At 36.4% G+C, this 23,618-nt stretch overlaps 3 protein-coding genes across 3 annotated transcripts; 1 reads left to right on the top strand and 2 right to left on the bottom strand.

The window, feature by feature from the left end:
• Window positions 1-1,050: 1,050 nt before the first annotated feature.
• LOC132628772 (uncharacterized) lies at window positions 1,051-1,836 on the bottom strand. The gene has a single exon (XM_060344539.1). The coding sequence runs from the start codon at window positions 1,834-1,836 to the stop codon at window positions 1,051-1,053; it is 786 nt and encodes a 261-aa protein (XP_060200522.1).
• A 730-nt stretch (window positions 1,837-2,566) lies between these two features.
• Window positions 2,567-8,796, top strand: LOC132621544 (nibrin homolog). The gene is made up of 10 exons (XM_060335866.1): window positions 2,567-2,767; window positions 3,108-3,417; window positions 3,524-3,612; window positions 4,456-4,586; window positions 5,795-5,841; window positions 5,947-6,055; window positions 6,367-6,435; window positions 6,829-6,991; window positions 7,999-8,267; window positions 8,340-8,796. The coding sequence occupies exons 1-10, from the start codon at window positions 2,731-2,733 to the stop codon at window positions 8,388-8,390; spliced, it is 1,275 nt and encodes a 424-aa protein (XP_060191849.1). The 5' UTR covers window positions 2,567-2,730; the 3' UTR covers window positions 8,391-8,796.
• Window positions 8,797-18,523: 9,727 nt separating this feature from the next.
• On the bottom strand, window positions 18,524-23,470 carry LOC132628771 (uncharacterized). Its single transcript, XM_060344538.1, has 4 exons — window positions 23,374-23,470; window positions 22,576-22,678; window positions 19,843-19,877; window positions 18,524-19,808 (listed from the first exon to the last, which is right to left on the bottom strand). Exons 1-4 carry the CDS (start codon window positions 23,468-23,470, stop codon window positions 18,787-18,789), a joined length of 1,257 nt encoding a protein of 418 aa, XP_060200521.1. The 3' UTR covers window positions 18,524-18,786.
• Window positions 23,471-23,618: the final 148 nt, after the last annotated feature.

The raw sequence follows: 23,618 nt of genomic DNA, 5'->3' as shown, positions 1-23,618 counted from the left end.
GGGGGGCATAGATGCATGGGCAAGGGATGTACGAACCATGTTGTTTATGGATTTAATTTTCCGTTCCGCCTTACCATTTTGGGGTGAGGTGTGCGGACAAGAAAATCGAGAAAGCATCCCGTTTTGTTCATAAAATTTATGAAAAGGACCATTATCAAATTCACGCCCGTTGTCACATTGAAAAGTTTTGATTTCTTTTTCAAATTGAATGCGAATGAAAATCCGGAAAGACAAGAAACAATCTTAAACTTGGGACTTTGTTTTGATGGGAAAAGTCCAAAGAAAATTAGTATAATTGTCAAGAAATAAAACATAATATCTGTGACCGGAAGAGCTAAGAACAGGTGAAGTCCATAAATCACTGTGAACAATGTCAAAGGGCATAGTAGTAGTTGAAAGAGAGTCATAAAAAGGCATTTTAATTAATTTCCCCAAAGGACAAGAATGACAAATATTGTTTCGAGCCTTATTACATTCAATCAAATTACTACTATGTAAAGAACTAAGAATTACATCCCCCGGATGACCTAAGTGGGAGTGCCAAATATGAGGAGAGATGACGATAAAAGCAGATGGTGCGGAAGACGAAATGGCTCGATAATTTTTGACGAATGGATAAAGATCACCCGAACTCTCACGTCTCATGAGTTTTCTCCCCGTCCGTAAATCCTTCACAGAAAAACCAAAAGGATCAAATTCAACAGAAACCATATTATCGAGAGTAAATTTACGAACAGAAATAAGGTTTTTGATGAGTTTAGGTACATGTAGAACATTTTTCAGGTTTATGGAGGGATTGACTTGAAGGGAAGTATGACCATAACCACGAATCGGAATCATGTTACCATTACCAACAATAATGCCATTGTTTTTGCTCAATTGATAGTAAGACGAGAGAGTACCTTGGGAGTTGGTCATGTGAGATGTGGCTCCGGTGTCCATGTACCAATTGTTGTTATCGGGCGGATTCAAGGACATTGTATGCATAGCCTGATCAATATCCGTGGGCACATACCCACCATGTGATGACGGGGTTGCCGAATAGAACGACTAGGGAGGGCGAGCACCGAGAATGCCCTGTTGTGATTGGGCTGGGCGTGGCTGCTGCCAGCCGCGAGGCTGCTCCCACCCTGTTGTGGGGTAGGGACACGGTGGGGTGGCCCACGGTTGTGGCCCCCAAGCAGCCCAAGAGGGGAAAAACCAAGGCTGGCCAGTAGCGCCTTGGTGCTGCGACGCGGCGGGCAGGCTGGTCTGGTGGTTGTTCCAGCTGCCCCCGCCGCTGTTCTGGCCATTCCCAGCGCCACCACGGTTGTTGTTGCGGTTCCCGCCGCCACGACCGCGATTGTTCTTCTTTCCGCGATTGTGAGAATTTCCTCGATTATTGGAGGTATTTTCAGAATTGTTGGGCTGCCCATTAACAGAGAACTTATGAGAATTAATATTGTGGGAAACGAGAGCAGCATTCGAACCGGATTCGTGAATGGCGTCCTCGCCATTGCTGTCTTCCTCAAGTTCGAGCATCGACCGTACAACGTCAAAGGATGGGAGAGGAGTACAGTGCTGCACCGTTGTTCGAAAAGTCTTATATTCTTCCGATAACCCACGCAGAAGACGGAGCACAAGTTGTTCGTCGGAAACTTTGTGGTCGATGTTGGCGAGGTTGTCTGCAAGAACCTTGAGCCGGGTGCAGTATGCTTTCACGTTCGGGAAATCCACCAATTTGGTGTTCGTGAATTTTGCATCAAGAGCAAGAGACCTAGCCGATTTGTTGTCCTGGAAGAGATGAACAAGACGATTCCAAGCCTCGGCTGCGGTGTCCTCTTGATGAATGATCATGTTGAGAAGATCATTCGATATCGTACCATATATCCATTGCCGGACGATGTCATCTAGCCGTTCCTATAGAGCCTTTGCAGCAATTTTCCCGGCTGCGGTCGTTGGGGATGACACGGTGGGGGAGGCAGGAGGTAATATGTGATCAATTACCAAGTTGGCTCGGCAATGGAGCTTGAAGAGGGTAGCCCAGTTATTGTATTGGCTTCCTTCATAGTCAAGAATAATAGGAATACACGATTTGATATTGGTGACTGTAGTTGCAGGATGCAACTTGGACGCGTCAGCCATGGAGATGAGAAGGAGGAAGGGACGATGAAGAGGTGGGCGGCTGCTAGAGGTGGGCGACTGCTAGGGTTTGTAGAGACCTAGTCTGATACCATGTAAGAGAATATTTGCCGTGATGATTCTCATTCATTCCATAGGTTAATATACATCCTTTACAACGTAATTGTAAGCTACAAATTAGGAACTAATTTGACTAATTGATTCTAATGTATGCTATCCTAATAGAAGATTACAAAATATTTTTGACTAAATATTTACATAATCTAACATTTATTTTATAAATAAACCCTTTTAGGTATTTTAAGATTTTCTATATATTATATTGGGTCAAAATGTAAAAAATAAAACTTAAAAGGCAAAGTCCAAAAATTCATTAAAGTATCACCACTCTACTTAATAGAAAAGAAACAAGTTGAACTCCCACTTAAATTTGAAATATTTTTAGTCACTGTTAATTGAATCACCCAAATAATCTTTACTTTCTTCTCTGTAGTCTCTACTCTCACAGCAAATAGCAATCTCTCTCTGGACTTTCTTGAATCCCTTGTCAACGGTGTTACGTTCCATTGAACTTGTTCACCTTCTTCACTGTTACCAAAATCAAGAAAGATGGTTTGGGGACTTTTTCCAGTCGACCCACTCCCAGGTTCCACTCAAATCAAGAAAATGACTTCTTTCTTTCTTTTCTTGCATTGCATTGTAGGTTGAAACTCCTTACTTTATCAAAATTATGACTTTTTTTGGTTTCCCCACTTTGTGGTATGTCGTTGTTGTTTCATTTTAGACTAGAAATAGTCAATTTGTCCTTTTCTTGATAAGAAACCTTCTTCCATCAATGTAGTTATAGCAAGGAACTTTCATTAAGCAACTTCCAGTACCTTTACAGATTGGGATTCTCGTTTTTAAGTTCCCGATAGCATTCTGATGATTGTTAACTTTGGTAATTTGTGTATGCACTAATACACTGCTTCTTGTTTATGTGACAGGAGAAGATAACTACTATTTTTTCGATAAAGGTACATATAAAGTGGGTCGAAAAGGATGTGATGTCATTATCAAAAAAGATAAAGGAGTTTCAAGGATCCATGCAGAGATTTCAATTGATGAGATGAGTTCTTTCGATCATTCGTTGTCAAATATTTTATCTCAAGTACGCATAAAAGACTGCTCAAAGAATGGAACATATCTGAACAAGAATGTGGGCTCAACTGAGAAAGTCCATGACTTTCCCAATAAAGAAACAATGCTTAAGGATGGGGATCTAGTTTCATTTGGAACTCGTGATGCAACTTACAGGTGATTGAAGTTACACATTGCAACTCTTACCTCCTATATATTACCTCTTGTTAGTGGCATCAATCCCACTGAACAGCATATTGATGTCATGATATATGCCAAACAGATTCTCTTACGTCTCCTTCATATTTTTCATTTGCTGCCCGAAGAATTCTAACACAAATCAACTTGTTACAATGAAGGTGTCATCAATAGGTGAGTGATCATTGTGCTATGTACATAAATATCTGCTCAGATGATTTATGCCTTTTTGTGCTTCAGGCTGTTTATAATATTACTGGTCTGGTCTGGTCTGTTGAATTCTTGATGCGCCTTTGGTTGAATTTTTTTCCTCTGCTAATATTAAACCATTGTTTCCTATGCGGTGGAGAAAATGATGCGAGGTATGATCACAATTCAGAAGCCAAAAATAAAATAAAGACTTTATGTGAGTCATATTATTCTTAATGCACAAATTCTGGCCAAGTGACAGAAATAAAACAAATTATTTTTATACCTATTTTTTATTGGGCTGTGGTAAAAAGGACCAAGAACTGCAAGAGAATATTAAAGTATGACCGCATAGATATCCCTAGAGACCAGATTTGCTAGTTGTTTTACTGTAGTTACATTTAAAAGAATAAATACCTAAATATTATCAAAAAAGAATAAAACCTACTCCCTCTGTTGTTTCAGTTTGTTTGTTTGACTTTCCTTTTTAGTTTGTTTGAAAGAAAATGACATTTTCTATATTAGTAACTTTTTGCACCTAACATCCTACACGATATATGTAAGACCAGAAGATTCAAAGGGCATTTTTGTACATTACACACATCTTTAGTTTAAGACCCCAAGTTCAAAAGTCTTTTTACTTCTTAAACTCTGTGCCGCGATAAACTAAGACAAACAAATGGAAACAAAGGGAGTATATTATTTGCGCTTACAACCACAGAAAGTATCTTGAATGCTTTCATGCCTTTTTAGATGCCGTGATCATAGATTATAATCTCAAAACTAACAGATTATATCGGATTCCTAAAAGTATCAATCTCCTTGCAGGTGCCAATATAACTAAAAAGTGGAGTTTGGACTGCTCACATGTGCTTGTAGATGACTCCTTTCCACTGAGTGAGGATCTGATTAATGCTATTGTCGCTAGAAAACCCTTGGTTCAATATAGTTGGCTTGAGGTACTCTTTGTATAAATCACCTTAGATTTTTGCTAGTATAATCTGCCAACATACATGTCTATTGGCATTTAGAGTTGCTAATATCTAGATACACAAAATAGTACTTTTAAGTTATGATACTGTAACCAAATGTAAACAGATGGCAATCGTTACGCATAGATTTTGCTGATGTGAGGAATATGATTTAACTGTTTCATGATTGTGCTTTTCGGCTTTTCCCACCTTACATTATGTAGATATTTGTCCTTTCAGTTCCTTAGTCTGAAGATTTGAGATAGTTATTCAATCTTCCAGAGGGATCCAAATATAAACATGTGGGTATATGCGTGGACTTCATAATTTGAGTGATATAATCAATGGTAGCATTATGCTTTTATTTCTGCGATACTCTGTTCCCTTTTCATCAGGGAAAAAATGGTCTAGTTATTGAGTCTTGCTATAATAGACTATTTTTGCTATTCTTTTAGAAGGGACAAAATCGAGAAGAAACACAAGTGTGGTCTGAAATATTATCTCTATGCATTATGTTGGTTAAGAAGCCAATGATTATTTGAAGGAATTAAGAATTCCCTACGTAGCTTGCAATACTTTAGTATACAGATCAGCTATCTGGTGCAGCTTAAAAAGCGTAAATAATATAAGTGTTTTCCAGGATTTGTGGCTCCCTACCCCTTGAAAATGGACCTACGTCGAGAAGAAGCTCGAGTGTGGTCTGAACTATTATCTTTTTTGTTTTGAGAAATGATCTGAAATGGTATGTTTCTTCATCATATGGGTTATATGGATTATGCATTATGTGGTTAATGGGTTATACTTATACAGAAGAGAAGCCAAATTTTCTTTGAAGGAATTAGGAATTCCCTATGTAGCTTCAGACTCTTTAGTTTATAATTGGTGCACCTTAAAAGCGTGCATGACATAAATGTTTTCGTGGATTTTGTGGTTCCTTATTCTGTGAAAAGGGACCTACATCTTTCTACCTTATGTAATTTTGAGCTCATAACTTCTTTTGCCGAGTTGTTGAAATGGATACTCTTTACTCATTCAGAAAACAGAAGAAAAATGAACTTAGTCTTAGCTCTTCATTTCGCAGCATCAAGCTCTTACAATATCCAACCATGAAGAAAGTTATTTTCCTCTTGTTTACTAATTTTCATTCAAACTTCATATCTGCGATCATTTTCTAATTGGTTGACCATGAATTTCAGCTAATCGCAGGAAAAAATATCTGCACCGCTATTCCAAGCTACAGTTGGTAAGTACTCCATTAAGATTAATCACATTATGCTTTGCTGGTCTGAAATGTCTTGTACATATTCTTTTGAATGCTAACAAGATTATTCGTGCTTTGGTTACCCAGTCATACACCAACCTTGATGCTGGAAGGAGTGTCCGTGAAAACGGTAGATCCTCCATCTCGGGAGTACTGTTTGAAAGGTTATACTTTTCTGCTGGAACCAGAAAACGAGGTGATCGTTTCCTTAGTTCTTCCAGTATTCTAGTTTCTGTTTTGTGGGTTCGGTTCAGAGTCGTCTATAGCTTATCTAGATTTTTTTTTTGTGATGTAGTTATGCATAACAAGTTTAACTAGTTATCCCATTAGTTCAGTTGAGATTCAGAAGTAATGCTGCAAAGTCTTGATTGCTTTGCCTTTATTCAGCCTCTGCTAATGTTTTGCACTTTTGCTATTACATCAAGCAAGTCAATGCAAGATGACTTGATTGGGAATTACTTAGATAAATGTGCTAGACTAAGACCATCTTTTCCCTTTTCCTTGCAGTATAAATTTGAGGGCAGGTTGCAGTCCTTACTGGAAGTTGGGGGTGCCAACGTTTCTTCTCCTGAAATGGTCCGTCCTAATGTCCTATGTTATTGTTACCTGCTCCTCCTTCCCCTTAAGATTGAACATTTTTGGTAACTCCTAGCATATCTGAGAAAGGTACATGGCACAGCTTCTTGAATGATGTATTTCTTAATGGATAGGTGGTCAAGTTCATAAATCTGAATGCTTGTTAGAATGGGGAGGGGGAAGAACGGCAAACATTTTGAAGATACAAAATGCCCAAACAAGCATATTAAAAACTGTCACTCACTTAAGTGCATCCTTCTTGTCGTTTTCCCTTTTTTCATAGGATTGGTAAATGGCACTGTTTTGTACTTGTACCAGAAAATATATTAATTCGAGACACAGAAGATTGTAAGATTAGTGCTTAAACTTACTGTTTATTTCATCTACTTTCAGGCCTTGGAGAAAAGTGACCATGTGATATGTGTCGTTCCAGCAGGATCACACATCGTAGAGTGTTTCCCAAACCTTCGATCTTTGCCTTGGGTGACTGAGATAGATCTAGCTTCCGCGATTCTATCCGGATATCTAGATCCTTCTTTAGTCGCATCCCCACCGGGTGAGTGTTCTCTTGCCTCCTTACCAACCCTTCTCACCCCCCCCCCCCTTTTAATTTTTGTAAGTTCAGGATTTCGACATGTCAATCGGCTTTCTCTTTTTTTATTTTTTATGAGAATGGTAATAGTTTTATATCTAAAATTGACCACACAAGTTGTATGGTCAAGCCCAAAAGTAAGAGTTACAAGATGGTTCCCGACACATATCTAAATGTAATCTAGATCCCAATCATTGAAAAGTCTCCTAAAAGTGAAATTCCACCCTTGTTCTGTCCATAGCTCTCTGCTGTTGATTAAGGTAGTAGATATCAGGGAAAAATTGTTTTAGGGGCTCTTGGGTTATCCATGCATCATCCCAAAAGGACACTTTACATGCCATTCCCCACTGTAAAACTTGACTTGCTTGGGAAAGTTGGCCACAAATTTCTGATGGTTTTCCAAACACTTAACCCATAAGGAGTGGAAATTGGTTTGTTAATCCAGTTGGAATCCTCACCAGATTTAGTTCTGATCACCTTGAAGCCATCCTCCACAGCCACTTCATTAACAAACTCTGATTCTGGATTTTTAAATTGCAGAGACCTAGCCCACCTTGTTTATTGCTCTTTATCAAGGTTATTATGCCAGGTGTATCTTTTTTTGTATCAGCATTGCTTCCCCCCCCCCCCCCCCCCCCTCCCCCAAGTGACAAATATTGGCTTTTCCATTTTGAAAGTTTCTTCTCCCTCTTCTCAAGCACTCCATTCCAGATTCTTTTTTTATTTGCTTTTGGCTCCCAATCGTAAACCCAACCCCAAGTATACTGTAAGAAACTCCCCTATTCCTCCCCCCCCCCCCCCCCCCCCCGCGCCCACCCCAACCCAGGATTCCAGCCAAATTTTGTAATTGTGGCACTTCATTGATTGGATAAATATAGCTCTTGCTCCAGTTTATATGTAGCCCAGAAACTGCTTCAAATAGAATAAAGATAACCTTTAGCATTCTGATTTGTAATTCTGATTTCTTGTAGATCATTTTAAGAAAATGATTCATGTTGGACCCAAAACGTTTGGGTCTGGTTTTCAGACGGGTTTGAAGGACCGTCTACATCTGAAGGACCTTCCTGCGGTTGATCCAGATGATTATGAGGCCATGCCAGTCGAAATGTTTGGCATGGCCTACTTAAGGGCTTTCGGACACGAAGTGAAGCTTGCTAAGAATACTGTTGCGAAACCTGCCCGCCGTCCAGCACGGATGGGCCTTGGATATATTCCACCCCTCCCTACGGTTCACCGTCAGGTATGTGTATCTAAGATTTTTTACATAAGTAGTTTCACCCCAAATCATCTAGTGAGAAAAATGATTTCACAGGACTCGGAGTATGGAGATGAGCTGCCCAGCCCTTCCGACGATGAGGACTAGGCACAGACGCCTCCTTTCTTGGTTTACCAACTAATAGACTGTCCATGGAGAGAGATGTTTTCCCACGCTCAGATTCCTTAATAAACAAGGTTTGGAGGTACTTGGAAACAGCCCTATGTAAACAAACATCAATGAGAAACTCTGCCAGAAATTTTTGTTCATAAACAATAATAGCATCTAGCTAGAAACATGTCATAGGAAGATCAGATAACAGTAGAACAAATAGCAGACCCTGTCTAGAGGTAAAAGGAAAGGAGGCCAAAGCCTTCGGATTGATATCCATGTTGTCAACTTCGAGCAAGCATGCATCCAGAAATCATGTAAAGTTTTGTTGTAAATAATTCATGTAGTTGTAAACAAACTTGACGTCAGCTTTTGATCCCATCTCATTTATGTGACACTTACTTGACACATGATTCGGTGAGTTCTTCTGATTCTATTTTTAAGCTTCACTGTGAATTAAGATTGTGATATTGGAGTTGTGGTAGCATTGTGGATTTGTATGCTGAAATTAGAAGACCATAAAGTTATTGGAGTTGGACATATATCATATCTATCTATCTTTCATATCTATCTATCTTTATATATACTATTCTAACTAGGCGTTTGGCCATAGAAACCAATAACTTTTTCACTTTTTTTTTTGAAATTTTTGAGTTAGAATTATGTTTGGCCATAGTTTTTGCAAATAGTAGTTTCATAATTATTATCACAAAACTGGATTTGGTTATATAAATTTTATCTAATATGTAGTCCTTCCTGATTTTCAGAAGGAAATAGTGTTATCTTTGTTGTTTCTATTTTGTTGCAGCTAAAAAAATTTAATTCCAATATTAGGCTAATTACCAAGCTCATTGTGGACGTCACTTTCTTGCTTCCTCTTCTGTTTAATTTTAGCATCAAGAAGTTATGAGTTATGTGGAATTTCAAAAAGTAAACATCATGTGATGAGACCAGAATATGAGTATTCCCTCTTATTTCTCCCCGATTACTAGCGCTTTCTTCTTTGCTTTGGGTTGTTAATTTCAGATTAGGTGAATGGTGATACTGATACATATTTTTCACTTTTATCGTCTTTAAGATGTTATTCTCCGAAGTTGAATGTAGAATTTTATGAAATTAAATTCCAGCCCTCTAACTAAGTCAACTAACAAACTTAAAAATATGCAAGTTATCTTATACTCTCTCTGTTTCAATTTATGTGAACCTATTTCTTTTTTAGTCCGTGCCAAAATGAATGACATATTTCCTAATTTGGAAACAAATTCACTTTATGAAATGATTTATAGCCACACAAATATTCAAGTCTTATTTTGAACAACAAGTTTCAAAAGTCTTCACTCTTTCTTAAATGTCGCGCCTAGTCAAATGGGTTCACATAAATTAAAACGGAGGAAGTATTAATGAATTTCAGTAACTTTTGCAATTTACTCTCTTTCTTTTATAGTAAAAGCATACCATAAGAACAATCGGAAATTAAATCTATTGTTATTTCAGAAATAGAAATCTTGGCGTAGAAATGTATTAAATGGTCGAGTAAGGGAGGATGAAATTAGTGCCCCCATCTTTCACTTAAATAGTTCGATAAATCAATTGAAGTTTTGTTTATCTCAGCTTCAATGATATAGAAGTAAAAGAATATAAGACATGCAGAAGATGATAAGTCAAATCGTCATAAATCGAAACTATCTTTTCGTCAGATTTACGACATTATTGTGGACAATGATATTTTATTAAATTTAAATTCACAAGAAATTTGAATTATATTAAATTTAAAGCCACAAGAAATTTGGATTATATTAAATTTAAGATATATTAGTCCAAATAAATATTATGGGCTAACATAAATGAATTAATTATTTAAGTTCAATAATATGAGTTTGATTAATGATCCAATTTTTATGGGCTAGTCCATTAATTTGGGCTATAAATAATGAGCCCACTTTGCTAAGCCCAAGATGGCATCTTCCATCATAGGCCCAAATTGGTGTCATGTGTCAAATGACATGGCATGCCAAGTCAAACGAAAGAGCCTATAGGGTCATGCCACGTGTCAAAATGATGCAGCATGCCTAGTCAAATCAAAGGCCAATGAAGAATCACCACGTGTACAAGTGACATGTTCAGGCCAATTAAATATCGCCATGTCAGCTTAAATCTGATTGGCTGAATGAAGTCTGCTCTTAGCACAACTCCTCCATTATACAACTATAAATAGGAGGCTCATAATTCAGAAAAGGAACCAGAAATTCTAACAAGAAGCCAGAGAGAGTTCGTAGATCAAATGCCGGAAATTTCTTTACAAGCTAAAAGCATTCAAGTATTTCTCTAGAAGTTCTAGAGATCCAGACGAAGATTCAAGATCAAGCTTCAAGCGTTGAATCCAAGTACAAGTTCAAGATCAAGACCACCAGATTCAAGATTAAGCTCAAAAGCCCTTGAATTCAAGTACAAGTCAAGATCAAACCTATCAAGTTCAAGATCAAGCTCAATTGCCCTTGAATTTATTATTGAAAAAGCGAATTAGAGAATTCATAGAGATTGTAACACTCATATCTGAAATCAAATAATACGATTGTTGTGATATTTTCCTGTCTTGATTATTATTTTCTCGATGCGAATTTTAGTATCTACAAATTCTGGCACGTCCAGTGGGACAATCGCTACCTCTCATCTCAACTTTTCGATTATCAAAGTTTAACAACATCAAAATGTTCAGAGAAGGTCAATTCCAAATCAATTTCCTCCAAGGTTGCTAACTCTAAGTTCTCTGCTGATGTGGAAAGCATCCTCGACATTACCTTCGGTAGCATTGGACCAGTTACTAGGAGCAAAGCAAGCATGTTGGGACAACAAGCACTCCAAGTGTCATCTGTAACAACTCCTGTTTTCAGATCTTCATCCCCAAAAGGAACAAGATCCTCTACTAATGCATTGGAGGAAGGAAGCAGCATTGCTGAAAAGATTAAGAAGACTCTCGCTCTACTTGATCTATCTGGATCCAAGAACTCTGCTATGAAAGAAGATGATGACACTTCAATTGACGGATCCTCTCTACTCACACCACATGAAGTAAGCCAGTCACAGATCAACTTATACGACAATCCATGCTATTCTCCAACATCCCCAACAATTATGCAAGCAATGGTAACTACCGCTTCATCTATGGAGGAGACACTAGCAAACTTGACAAAGGTAATCGACGGCTTCACCAAGCATGTGAAAAATCAAGAGGCTCGGATTGAAAAGTTGATGGTTGTTGGAACGAGTCCTCCTATTTGTTGTGATATGCTCAACAACTAACTAGTTGCTGCAGCAAGTCCCGTTACTTATTGGAAAAACCCCAAGGAGGAGGGGGCGATGGGGGGTGGGTTGCCGGAGGGGGTGGCGGGGGGTAGGGTGCTGGAGGGGGGTGGCAATGGGGGTTGGTGGTGGTGGCAGTAGGGGTTGGCGGTGGGAGGGGGCTGGTGTGTTTTCCCCTACCAATTTTAAGTAATTAGGAATTTATTAAGTTGGGCCAAAGTGTAAAAAATAAAACTTGGGGCAAGTCCGAAAATGAGTGAAAGCTCCTTAATCACTAATCCAAATTTTGTCACCCTACCCAATAAAAATAACTTGAGTTACTCCAACTTAAATTTGAAATTTTTTGTCACCTATAAATAATTGTCCCGAGTTTGTTGTTTGTGGGGTTGGTATAGGGTCATCAAGCAATAGGAAGAGGAAAAATGGAATCTTTGGTAGTCAAGAAGAAACTGCAAAGGCCAAAGGGTAGTGCAAGATTCTGTGGGTTGTATTTAGAGACAGATCTAGGATTTCTAAAATATGAGTGTACATTAAAAAGGAGAGAAAAAAATGTATGCACCATTAAGCCTTTTTTAGCATGGGTGCCAACAAGGTAGGGTAAATTTCACAGGTGGTCACTTAACTATCATTTTTTCCCACAAAAGTCACTTAACTATCGTTTCTACTACAAAAGTCACTTAACTATGAGTATACTAACACAAAAGTCACTAAACCACTTTCCGGTGTTACTAAACAACTTTACGGTGAATAACTCATCTTTTACACTCTCTTTTAAAAAAAAATCTAATAAATAAAAAATTAATTAAAAAGGTTCAACCTGACCGACCCAAAATTAATTATTACTCCCTCTATCCCAATTTATTTGACATGGTTCGAATTTCGAGATTCAAACAAGTGTTTTTTGACCGTATTTTTTATATATCTTTTAAATATTTTGAATTGTCTATCATCGTGACTTATAGTATTTTTACATAATTTTCAAATATGTAAATTTTATTTCAAAAAACTTAAAGATTGCATGCCCCAATTCAACATTTAGAGTTAATGGGTTAAGAATGAGTGTGATACTCTTATTATATGTGCAACAATATTTTTTATTTATGCATATATAATTTAAGTCGAAAGCAATAGGTTTAGAGCTAGAAGCTATGAAACTTGTCTTAGATCCGTTTTTATTCTGGTACCGGTTTTTGATATTGGATAAGATCAAGTCTAGGTCCCATCAACAATGGGATGGATCTTGGTTTATTTTTTTACCCCTTTGCTGAATGGAAAGTAATAAATGAGAATAATGGGATCATAACCAAAAACCCGAAACCAGTGGTGGCTCAACGAATTTGATGGCCTAAAGCCAAAATATATTAAAAGGCCTTAAACTTTTAAAATAAATTCATATAATAATGACATGAGAAAGAAGTCCACATGACCTCGTTCTAGTTGCAAGAACGCAAAGTGTGGTGTATGGTTAGACATACATCACGTTTTCAAACTCTCTCATATGCAAACGCATCGTATTTAAGTGGAAAAGAACAAATGGGTGAGCATGATTGACCAAATTTTGACCTTTACTTCACTTGCAATAGGAGATTCTTAGTTAAAAATATGCAATATAAAATAACTTATGTTTTTTATCATGTATGAATCAATCCAATATTGACAAAAAGAAATAAATAATTCAAAGGAACTAAGATGAAATTAGAAAGTGACTTCGTCAAAAACATGAAAAACAAGAGTACATAGAGAAACAAAAATTAGAATTGATGAGAAAGCAGGAAAAACTATTTAATTTAATGAGGTAAAAACTTATCATTACGTATTTATTCAATCATGTAACCTCGACTCAATTAAAAAATATTAAAATTTGAAATTTCTTACTAATAACAATTATATAAATTGTATATATAATAATATAGTAATTTTTATTTTTTGGTGCCCTTAATAATTAGGGGCCTAAGGCAAAGGCCTTAGTTACCTTACCTTAGAGCCGCCCCTGCCCGAAACAGACATAGGTAATATTGGAACTCGGAAGGTGCATTTAGACAGATAAATGATTAATGTGTCAGTCTACCATACAATTTCTTAGCTTTACATGCATAGATACCTAAAAATTAAAATGTGACATTTCTAGACCTGGAAAAATGTTAACCAACATAATATAAAGCAACAAACATGTATATTATGTAGTAAAAGATCTAGTTAATTCTTTATTTGTAATGCAAAGCCAAAATTTCTTTGTGAGTTCTTTTTCTTACTTATCTTTTCTTCTATATGAAGTGCAAATGACCCACATATGTGGTGGAAAGTCTTTCCTTTCTCCTTATATTGAATTGTGTGTTGTTGGGTTAATAAATGTGCTAGAACAAAAGATGGGTCTGGCCCACATGAGAATTGGGCTTCGGAGGCAAAAGTGATGAATTTGCCTCCCTTGCCCTCCTGCGTGTGAGGTATACGTGAGGCCTAAACTAAATTCACTCCATTCCATAGATTTTATTGTGCGGATTTGTAACCTCTAACCCATTATTCTAGAGTTAATGCCAATATTTATTTTCCGAATGGACTTTACTGTGCAGATTTTTAACCGCTAACCCATTATTCTAGAGTTAATGCCAATATTTATTTTCCTCCATCATTCAGATTTATTGGCGTATTTACTTTTTGGTTAACCGGTATTTCTGTTCTTGACTCTATTGTCATCTACCTATAAAAAGAGGTTTCTTAGAATTACACCAAAAAAAACTTCTTCTCTTCTACATAAAAGTTAATATTCTCCTGGTTTCTGGGCAATAGTTTGTGCAAACTCTTTACTTCCAACCACTAGTGCAGGTGTTCGAGAGTTGTTGTGGAACCTTGGAGAGCGTACCGGGCTAAACGATTTGCACCGTGGTCGGTCCGAAATCGCTTTCAAGGCAGTGGCTTGCCACGACACAACAGTGATTTCATAATTTAAGTGCTCAATTAAAGCATCTATTGCTACCTCCCGCCAACAAAGGTACCGTGTAATTCTATCCAACAAGACTTAAGAAGATGGACAAACACTCATGTTTTCTTTCGTCTCTGCTAAGATTTGTTAGTAAAGTACACCACAACTTGCGGAGCATAACACCTAAGTAACGGCAATTATTTTGTGAGCAAAGTGAGATACTCAAAGACACTTGCCCTGTCTACATTTTAAAATCATTTGGTCCTATGCTTTAAAACATAAACATACAGAAAATTGTCTTTAAACGAATTTGAAAGGTTATCCTACATTACAAACAAAACACCAATCTTTACAATAGATAATCAATTTTAACGAATTGTAACTCCATTATCGAATAAAACCCATCCATATACAGAATGTTTTTTTTTTTTCCTAATCGATTTCCGGTATTCGCATTAGGGCCAGACTAAATCTGAATTCGCATCAAAAAGTCCCACATTGGGGGTAAAGCGCTCCCTAACCAAGAAGATTCGAACCCGAGACCTCTAATTAAGGATGAAGAAGTACTTACAACTCCACAACAACCCTTGTTGGTCGGTCGGTCATATGCATAATGTTGAAAAAGGATCAAAGTTTGTATAAAAGAAATTTTGCTTAACATCACATGAAAAAATGATCCACCGCAGGTATGCTCGCACAAAATAATAAATATTTTACTAATTTTAAATATTTTCAACTTTTTGTCTATTCAATAATTATCTCTTAATTAAATAATCTCTTTTATTTACAAATAATTGGCAAAACATAGTTTAATGAAATAATAAAACAACTTTTATTAATTAAACATATCAATCAACGTAACTAAAATTAAATCCAATTAGGTTTATAAACCATTTAAACATATGATGGATAGGAATTAACTTCCAGTAGGATTCTCGAGTTTGCATGCTTCATTCTCTATTGTTGCCTCCTTAATTAGTAATAAAAAAAAAAATCAAAGTCTATCTCTACCTAATTATAACTTTTATCTTCAAGAAAATTTTGTTGCAAGATTATCCTAGGTGTGTTTTAGAATTCCACTTTGAATGACAAACTATTATAAAGATACGCACACTACTGATGAAGAACACCATTGAAAGATGTTATATAAAAGTATTAGAGCAAGGCCTTATAATGATTTTATTGATGGTATCTAGAATTGCCTTTATATCCTTTACTTCATTCCAAATATTATATGCCACAGGGTAGCGGCCAGCAGAGTCTTCCTTTTTTTTTTCCATTAAATTAAAATTGAAGAGATGTGTTACATTTATATCCAAAGGTTGAAAAAATTTCCCTTATTTTGCTGCCACAACTTTCGCAAAAGAGAACCATCTTTACATTTTTTTTAAATAGTTTTTAACCAGAAAAATAATGACATGGCTTATATATATATATGTTTTCAAATTTCGCATTATGTGGTCCCTAAGAATGACACATAAATTGTTTTTCTCTTCAAGTTTTCATATTGTTAGAATTGTCAAGTACAAAAGTAGTAACAACCAGAAGGAAAAACATTTAGTACACCACATTCCTCGTATACTCTATTCAGTATATCTTAAGTCTTACGTATTGAGTTGCAGTAATGATCAGTCATCATGGCAATCAGCCCAACTACAGATGCAATCCCCTCCAGAAGAGATAAATAAGCCTAAAAATACAGTAGAATGAAGTATATAAGGATTTTCATCAGTTTGTAGACTTAAAAATATATTCAATGTTGATTAATTACTCAGTATCGATTGTTGTTCTAACATTTAAAAACTAAACTAATATCATCCCCGAAACAATATCAAATTGTCGCTGACCTGTTACTGGCTAAGATCACAAGACGATGATTTATGATGATTTTTTGATAAAGTCCATAAAGAGATTGGGATAGAAGATTAAGGAAAGAAGCCATGAAGCTTTACTGTTGACAACATGCTACATTGGAAGTTCAAGAGAAGGAAGTCAAACTCAAGAGTTCAAGAAGCTCAAAGAGCCTAAGAGGGAAGTGCCAGCCCAGAATTGCGACGGCCGTTCTGCGGAATGTCCAGATTTCTGTTAGTGTTTTCCAACTCGGTCCATTTAGTTTCTAGGCCCTACTTTAAGGATACAACAACAACATATTCAGTGTAATCCAACAAATGATGTTTGGGGAGGGTAGGATAGGATGCCCTAGAGACGGATCTAGGATTTAAATTCTAAGGGTTCAACAGCTTAAATTTTTAGCACTAAACCATTATATTTCTAAAGTTATGGATTCACATTTACTATTTATTATAATTTTAGTAAATTTATACCACGCATTGAAAGTTTGGGGTTCAATTGAACCCCAAGTTATAGTGCTCCATCCGCCTCTGTGCCTTTGTTTGAACCCATTCAGATGCTTAGTATAAATAGTCTTATTAGGTCTTTTCTTCATTACAATTTAACTTTGATGAATTATTTTTCTCTTTGTGAGATTAAAGGTGGAAAGCCTTTGTTGACTTTCAAACTTCAATGGTGCTTGCTTGAGGATTTTATGCCTCTTTGAGAATTCCATATAGGTTTATTGGGTTTCTTAATAGGAGGTGTTTGGTTTCTATTTACCAATTATTGCCTAGTAAATTCCATATTGTGTCTAGTTTCTATCTCTATCTTCTCATCTCTTTCTTATTTTGATTTCTTTGTTTATTCATCTTGCTACCCACCCATCAATAACCATGTAAGAGGTAAAATAATCGCGAGTGAAGTGATTACTTTTTTTTTTAAACACCAAAGGATAGTCCAAAAGATGATTGGTTTTCTCTCCACAAAGAATCGCTCTAAGTGACATCCACCAGGAAATGACAAGTCTTCTGTTTAATGCACAATGATGGAATATGGAGGGCTGTTTCACTGCATTAATGCAACATAATGGCATCAAAAAGAAAATGAACAAATCATTTTACCAACTAATAAATGCAGATTTATAAATCTGAGGCTCAGCTTTGATACAAATCTTTTCAAGAAATATCAGTTACCCACGGGATTGCAATGTTCCATATTAGGATCCAGAAGAGGAAAATAAAGTAGCACCAACAGTCGAACTAAGCTGGTTGACATGACACAGAGAAGGAAAAAAGAAAAGCAGGGCAATGGAATCTGGAAACTGCCCAAACAGATAGAGAGAGAGAGAGAGAGAGAAGAAGAGGATGATATCAGAATAAGCCACAGTAAGGAAACTCAATCAACGATAAAAATGTGTCAAACTGTTAGTTACAACAGAATAGATGCGCAATACTTATTAAAGAGAACATAATTGTCATATTATTGCTAAAGGATATATGAATTCCTCTAGCAAAATCTAGGAACTATGTTCTCTCCTTTTAAAAAAATCCTTCTCCTTTCCTACTATTGTTTTGTGAGACGTCATTTTACTAAGTACAAATAGAAAATTGAGTATAAAAGCGCTTGACGACAAGACAATTCAGATTACTCATGCAACCCTACTATTGGACGTCTTAAGTATTTGCAGCTGTCGAGTACAAAACAAAAAATATTGAGTACATTATGTACGGAGCAATCGTGGAGATGGGAGACTGCAGCTCATGTTCATAACATCCACAGGCCCCTATGATACACGTAGAGAAGAACTTCACTAGAACTTGAGAAAAGGTAAAGAAGAATGCTTATACCATTATTCTGTGCGGACATTGTCCCTACTGTCTAGTTAAGAATTTCAGGGAAACAAAACAGCCAGCAACTGAATGCTTTCCAGCACATGAAAAATTACTTCGTTTTCAAATTGAAATTGATATTTGATGACATTATAGAGAATCTGCAATAAGCATACAAGAAAAATTGGAAAAGATGTTATTTTTAAAGGCTAGCCAACACAAACTGCAATAATTATACAAGAGAAATTAAAAAGACAGCAAATTCTAAACATTAGCCAGCGCAATCTCCAAGATGTTATCTAGCACATGAAAGCAATATGATACCATAAAAGAACAAAGAATTCAAGAAAATATAAAAAAGATAGAACATCTTATGTAACACTCTTTCCTTTTCAATTGGTTGATTTTACAGCCACAGAAATCTCATGATTTGATTAAGAACATAAGTAAGTTCCGAAAGACTTTTTTTTTTCCTTTCTTATAGTTTAAATGACTTGGAAGAGTACAATCTTTAAATGCCAGCCTCCAACATGTCGTGCTTATGACGTTTATTGCTAACCTCCAATATGTTGTGGTCAGGACGTTTACGGCAGCTGGAAGAGGGCGAATAATGCAAAGGATAAACAGCTCGACAAGTTGGGCACGTATTTTTCTTTGATAGCCATGATAGTAGACACTTAGCATGAAATTCGTGCAAACAATTAGTTGTAATCACCTGATTCTTTTCTTTAAAATCTTGATAGCAAACGGGGCAAGTTTCGTCCATTAGATCTCTGCTATCTTCATTGAGTTGGTAGTGTAGGAGCGTAGGAGCGGTTCTGAGTTCCACAAGTCCTTTTGGTACATCTGCAGCAATAGGTGGTTTAGTTGGGCAAATTCCAGCTTCACCAGTATATTCCCTTAACGCGTCGATATACTCGAGCACATCAGCACAGTAGTTATGATATGGATCATTCATGTAATCAGTTGTAGACACACTACGTGCGCAACTACGAAGCTCCTCTTCCTCATCCCAGTCTTTTTCAAACCTAGAAAACAACGGGATAACGGGAGGTCTCCATGGTAAAGCACTCAGCTTAACAAAAGCATGTGACGTGTAATCGATAAAAAGATTGTGTGAAATTTCAAGGGCAATCACATATGTAGGTCGTGGTGGTGGTGGTGGTTGAGAAAACTGAAACTGAGTGAAAAGGCAAGTAGAGATAGATTTGGTGAGTTGTATAATGTTTTTAGAGGGGAATTGAAGAGTAGCAGCTAGAAGCATACGAAATAAGGATGAATCCTTGTTTAGTAGTCTAGAGAGTTCAAAGGGGATGGCAGTAGAGCAACAACTATCCTCCAAAGCATCGCAATCAGAACTACCACATTCACAAAGATTAAGCCTCATGTATTTCCTTTGAATTATAATCACACAAAGCCCTTCAGATTCTGATACCTGATTCCTCGTTAGTTCCTCGTTCCATAAGAAAAGCCTAGCCGAAGTGCACCTAGTTTGCTCTTTCGCCTTCACCATCTTCATCGTAAATTCTTTTTCTTTTTTTTACAGAATAATCAACCCTCTAGCAACCATGCATATATAGGTTGAGACTCGTAATCCTAATCCTACTATAAAACTGAAGTTTCCTAAAAATATTATTAACGTGTTACCTAATTCTGTTCTGTTTCTGAAAACTTTTCCATGGCCTGACTTGACGGCCCATATAGGGAGTGTGTGCACAAATGATTTTTTTAAGCCCCACTATTTAACTATCATTTTTTTGCGTGGATTATCCTTCATATGGGGTCGTCTTTAGTTTTTGGCCTTTTGGTCTTTAAGTTTTGTCATTCACCTAATACCTTAAAATTGTGAGTTCGAACGCCAGCTCAGTAAAAAATAAAAAATCGTAAAGCAGAATTTTACAAATTTATCCATGTTAAGGCAGGATTTGGGCCTTAAGGCAGAATTTGCATGGGCAAAGATCTGCCTTAGGGCGAAATTTGCGTGGGCAGAGTCAGCCTACAAGGCCCAAATTCTGTCTGAAGGGCAAAAGTTAAAGACCACCATTTTGAGGGACAAAAATTAAAGACCACCCCTTGCTAAGGACAATCTGCAAATTGCCCTTTAACTATTAGGCTAAATTTGGAGGGAAAACTTTTTCTTTTACCTCGATGTAATCTAAAGAGTTGCTTCAAAAAAGACTACACTATACAAATAATATATAGTGAAATTTGGAATGCTTTTACCAAAAATATATAAGTAATTGTTGTAAAATTAAGCTAAAAACAGTAACATTATTAAAGGATGAAAATAATAGAAACAGAGAAAGACAAGATAGAAGAGGTTTCTTATTCTTCCAAGTATGTTCAAGTGTACAATGTGATAATTTTCTTTCATCCTGGTGTCACTTTGAATCTAAAATTCAATATAATGGGATGTTAGTAAACCTTAAAAGATGAATAATTAAATTAGATTTTAAAATTTTCACTCTAAATTTTTAAACTACTCTTTAATTACTTAATCGCATACTATATAACATTCTTTTCTTGTGCTTATCAATATTTAATTTTGAAGTAATTTTAGAAAAATGGAGTCTTCTAAATCGAAGAATAGTCGAATCCACAATTGGTTAAGTAGTCTATTACTTTTTAAGTATAATACATAAACAGACTCTCAAATTTGACCTCAGATGGCAAGTATGTCTTTCAACTTTAGGTGTGCACAAGTAGACACCTTAATTTGTCTACACTTTGTCAGTTGAACACTCCAACTTCCAAAATGATCATCTAAACACCTCAAAATTTATGTGTCATGTCAGCATTTATGGTTACGTGTTCAATTTTATACAAGTTGAGGTGCCTACTTATGCAAACCCAAAGTTGGAAGACATACTTGACAGCTGAGGCCAAATTTGAGGGTTTGTTTATGTATTATGCCTACTTTTTATTGTGGGTGGAATTTACTCTTACTTTCTCCACCTCTAGCGCGGTTCAACTTCAATTTTTTCTCTATTTTTGATTTCCAAAGTAATTGTTAAAGCATTTGGGTCATAAGTTGTCTTTTGGGCTTACAAAGGTCTCAAAAGTCATAATCCTAACATTTGAATTTTGTTTATGCATGAATTATTTTGGACTTTATATTATTATAGCTATGTTCTTTTTTCTGCATCTTTATTGACCAGTTGGTTATGATAGCTTATACCAAAAATGCACAACCATAAAAGAAAAGGATAGTTTAATCATACTTTGTACGGAAAAGGGCCAAATATACCCCTGAACTATTGAAAAAGAGCCAAATATATCCATCGCTATACTTTGGATCCAAATATACCCCTGCCGTTATACTATTGGTCTAAATATACCTCCTCGTCCGTTAAAGTTGTCCAAGATAGACATCCAATCCAAAGTGGCATTGGCATTTGATGAGATAGATGTCATGTGGCATGTCACCTCAGCACCGCTAACCCATTTTACCCTTCCCTCTATTTGTTCTTCCACCATTAAAATCTCTTTTACTTTCACAACCGTTGCCACCACTACCGCCATATAGTTAAGGCTACGGGAAAAAATGTCCTAAACATTGTCTTACTGATTAAGATTAAAAAATTAATTCTTTTTTGATATCTTATGAATTTAAGTATTGACCTGAACATTGTCTAATAACTTCATAGAAAAAGGTAATTGTTGTGTTCAGAGGGATCAAAATACTCTGATTGATGGCCATTTCAGAATATTGAATCAATTAAGAAAAGAAATTAGAGGGGTTGTAATCTCTCAAATCAGGGGGATCTGAACATTTTTCGCTTGCAATGAGACTGCATTCCGTTTACTGATTCATTTCTATGGATAAGCCATTGCTTCCCTCACTAACGTGGAAAGGAAAAAAAAGGACAAAAAAATGAATTGGAAAAAGGGGGAATCTGGCCTGAGCGACAAGGATGATTTACTTTAAATGGATGACAAATAAAATATTTGATAAAACTAATATAGTGCGTAAAAAGTTGAACATTTACTTGTTTCAATTTGCTTTTAAATTTTCTAATTTGTTTTCCTGACCATTTATTTGGACCATATTAGATGGGAAATTGCAAAGCTAGCTACTTCTTGGTTAGTTATTTCTGCCTGCTCAGTTAGCGTAGTCGAGGAATTCATATCTGACTATTGACTTTTGCAATGGATTCTTATTGTCGAATCTATTTATACCACAGGAGCAACCTCATTTCTCTTTGCGATATACTAGTATATTATAGCGTACTATGATTAAGATTTTATATTAGAGCTCTGGATAAACTGAAGTGGAGAACTAGAGCTCTAACTATATGGCGGTAGCGGTGGCAACGGTGATGGAGGGGAAGGAGATTTTAATGATGGAAAAACAAATATAGGGGAGGGATAAAATGGGAGGTGGCATGCCACGTGACATCCACCTTATCAAATGTCGGTGTCACGTAGGATTGTATGTCCACCTTGGATAACTTTAACGGACGAGGGGTATATTTGGACTAATAGTATAACAGTAGGGGTATATTTAGACCCGAAGTATAACAGGGGTATATTTAGCCCTTTTCCAATAGTTCAAGGGTATATTTGGCCCTTTTCCGTACTTTGTACTGTATGCTTATTACTTGATTTTTATGTTAAGACTTTTATTTTAAGATAATTTTTATCTTAAACTTTTATTTGAACTTCACGAATGTTTTAGTGTCATACTTTCCTATTAATTACACACTAGTGAATGTGTTTGCGCTTCGGACGATTATAAAAGAATTTGTTTACCATATGAAATGATACAATCTTTGTTATGAAAAAACTATTGTTTACCACCACTATTTTCAGCCTGTTTTGGAGGTTACCTTGAAGAGTAGGCAGGTTCAAAATATATTTCTTGGACTCAATGATTTCCCTCGCTACTCAGGTTGCATTCACCGGTGTCAGTGACAGAGCCAAAAATTTGGTGAAGGGTGTGCAAATTTTCTTCTCACTTGTGTTTAGGGTGTGTAGAATTAAATATATACGCACAATAGCTAACATTTAACATATCTACATCGGGTAATTTTACGTCGAAGGGTGTGCACGGACTACCCTTCGCCTAAGGTGGCTCCGCCCATGACCGGTGTTGGACATGTTTCCATTGACACTTGCTTCATATAGTATACATGAACCCACTTAATCGGTAACAACTCGTTCCCTTTAGACTTTTTGAGATAGTTCAGGGGCATTTTCGGCACTTTTCAATTCCTAATCGAAATGAGTAAAAATCATTTTCACCCCCAACTTTACTTTAAATATCAAACTCCTCCTCAACTTTGAACAATAGTCATTCCCTCCCCCCACCCCCACCCCCTTTAGCCTAAGTGACTTTTTAAA

Source organism: Lycium barbarum, chromosome 2 (assembly GCF_019175385.1).
Source record: "Lycium barbarum isolate Lr01 chromosome 2, ASM1917538v2, whole genome shotgun sequence".
NCBI lineage: Eukaryota > Viridiplantae > Streptophyta > Magnoliopsida > Solanales > Solanaceae > Lycium > Lycium barbarum.
This window is presented reverse-complemented; position numbering and strand designations above follow the sequence as displayed.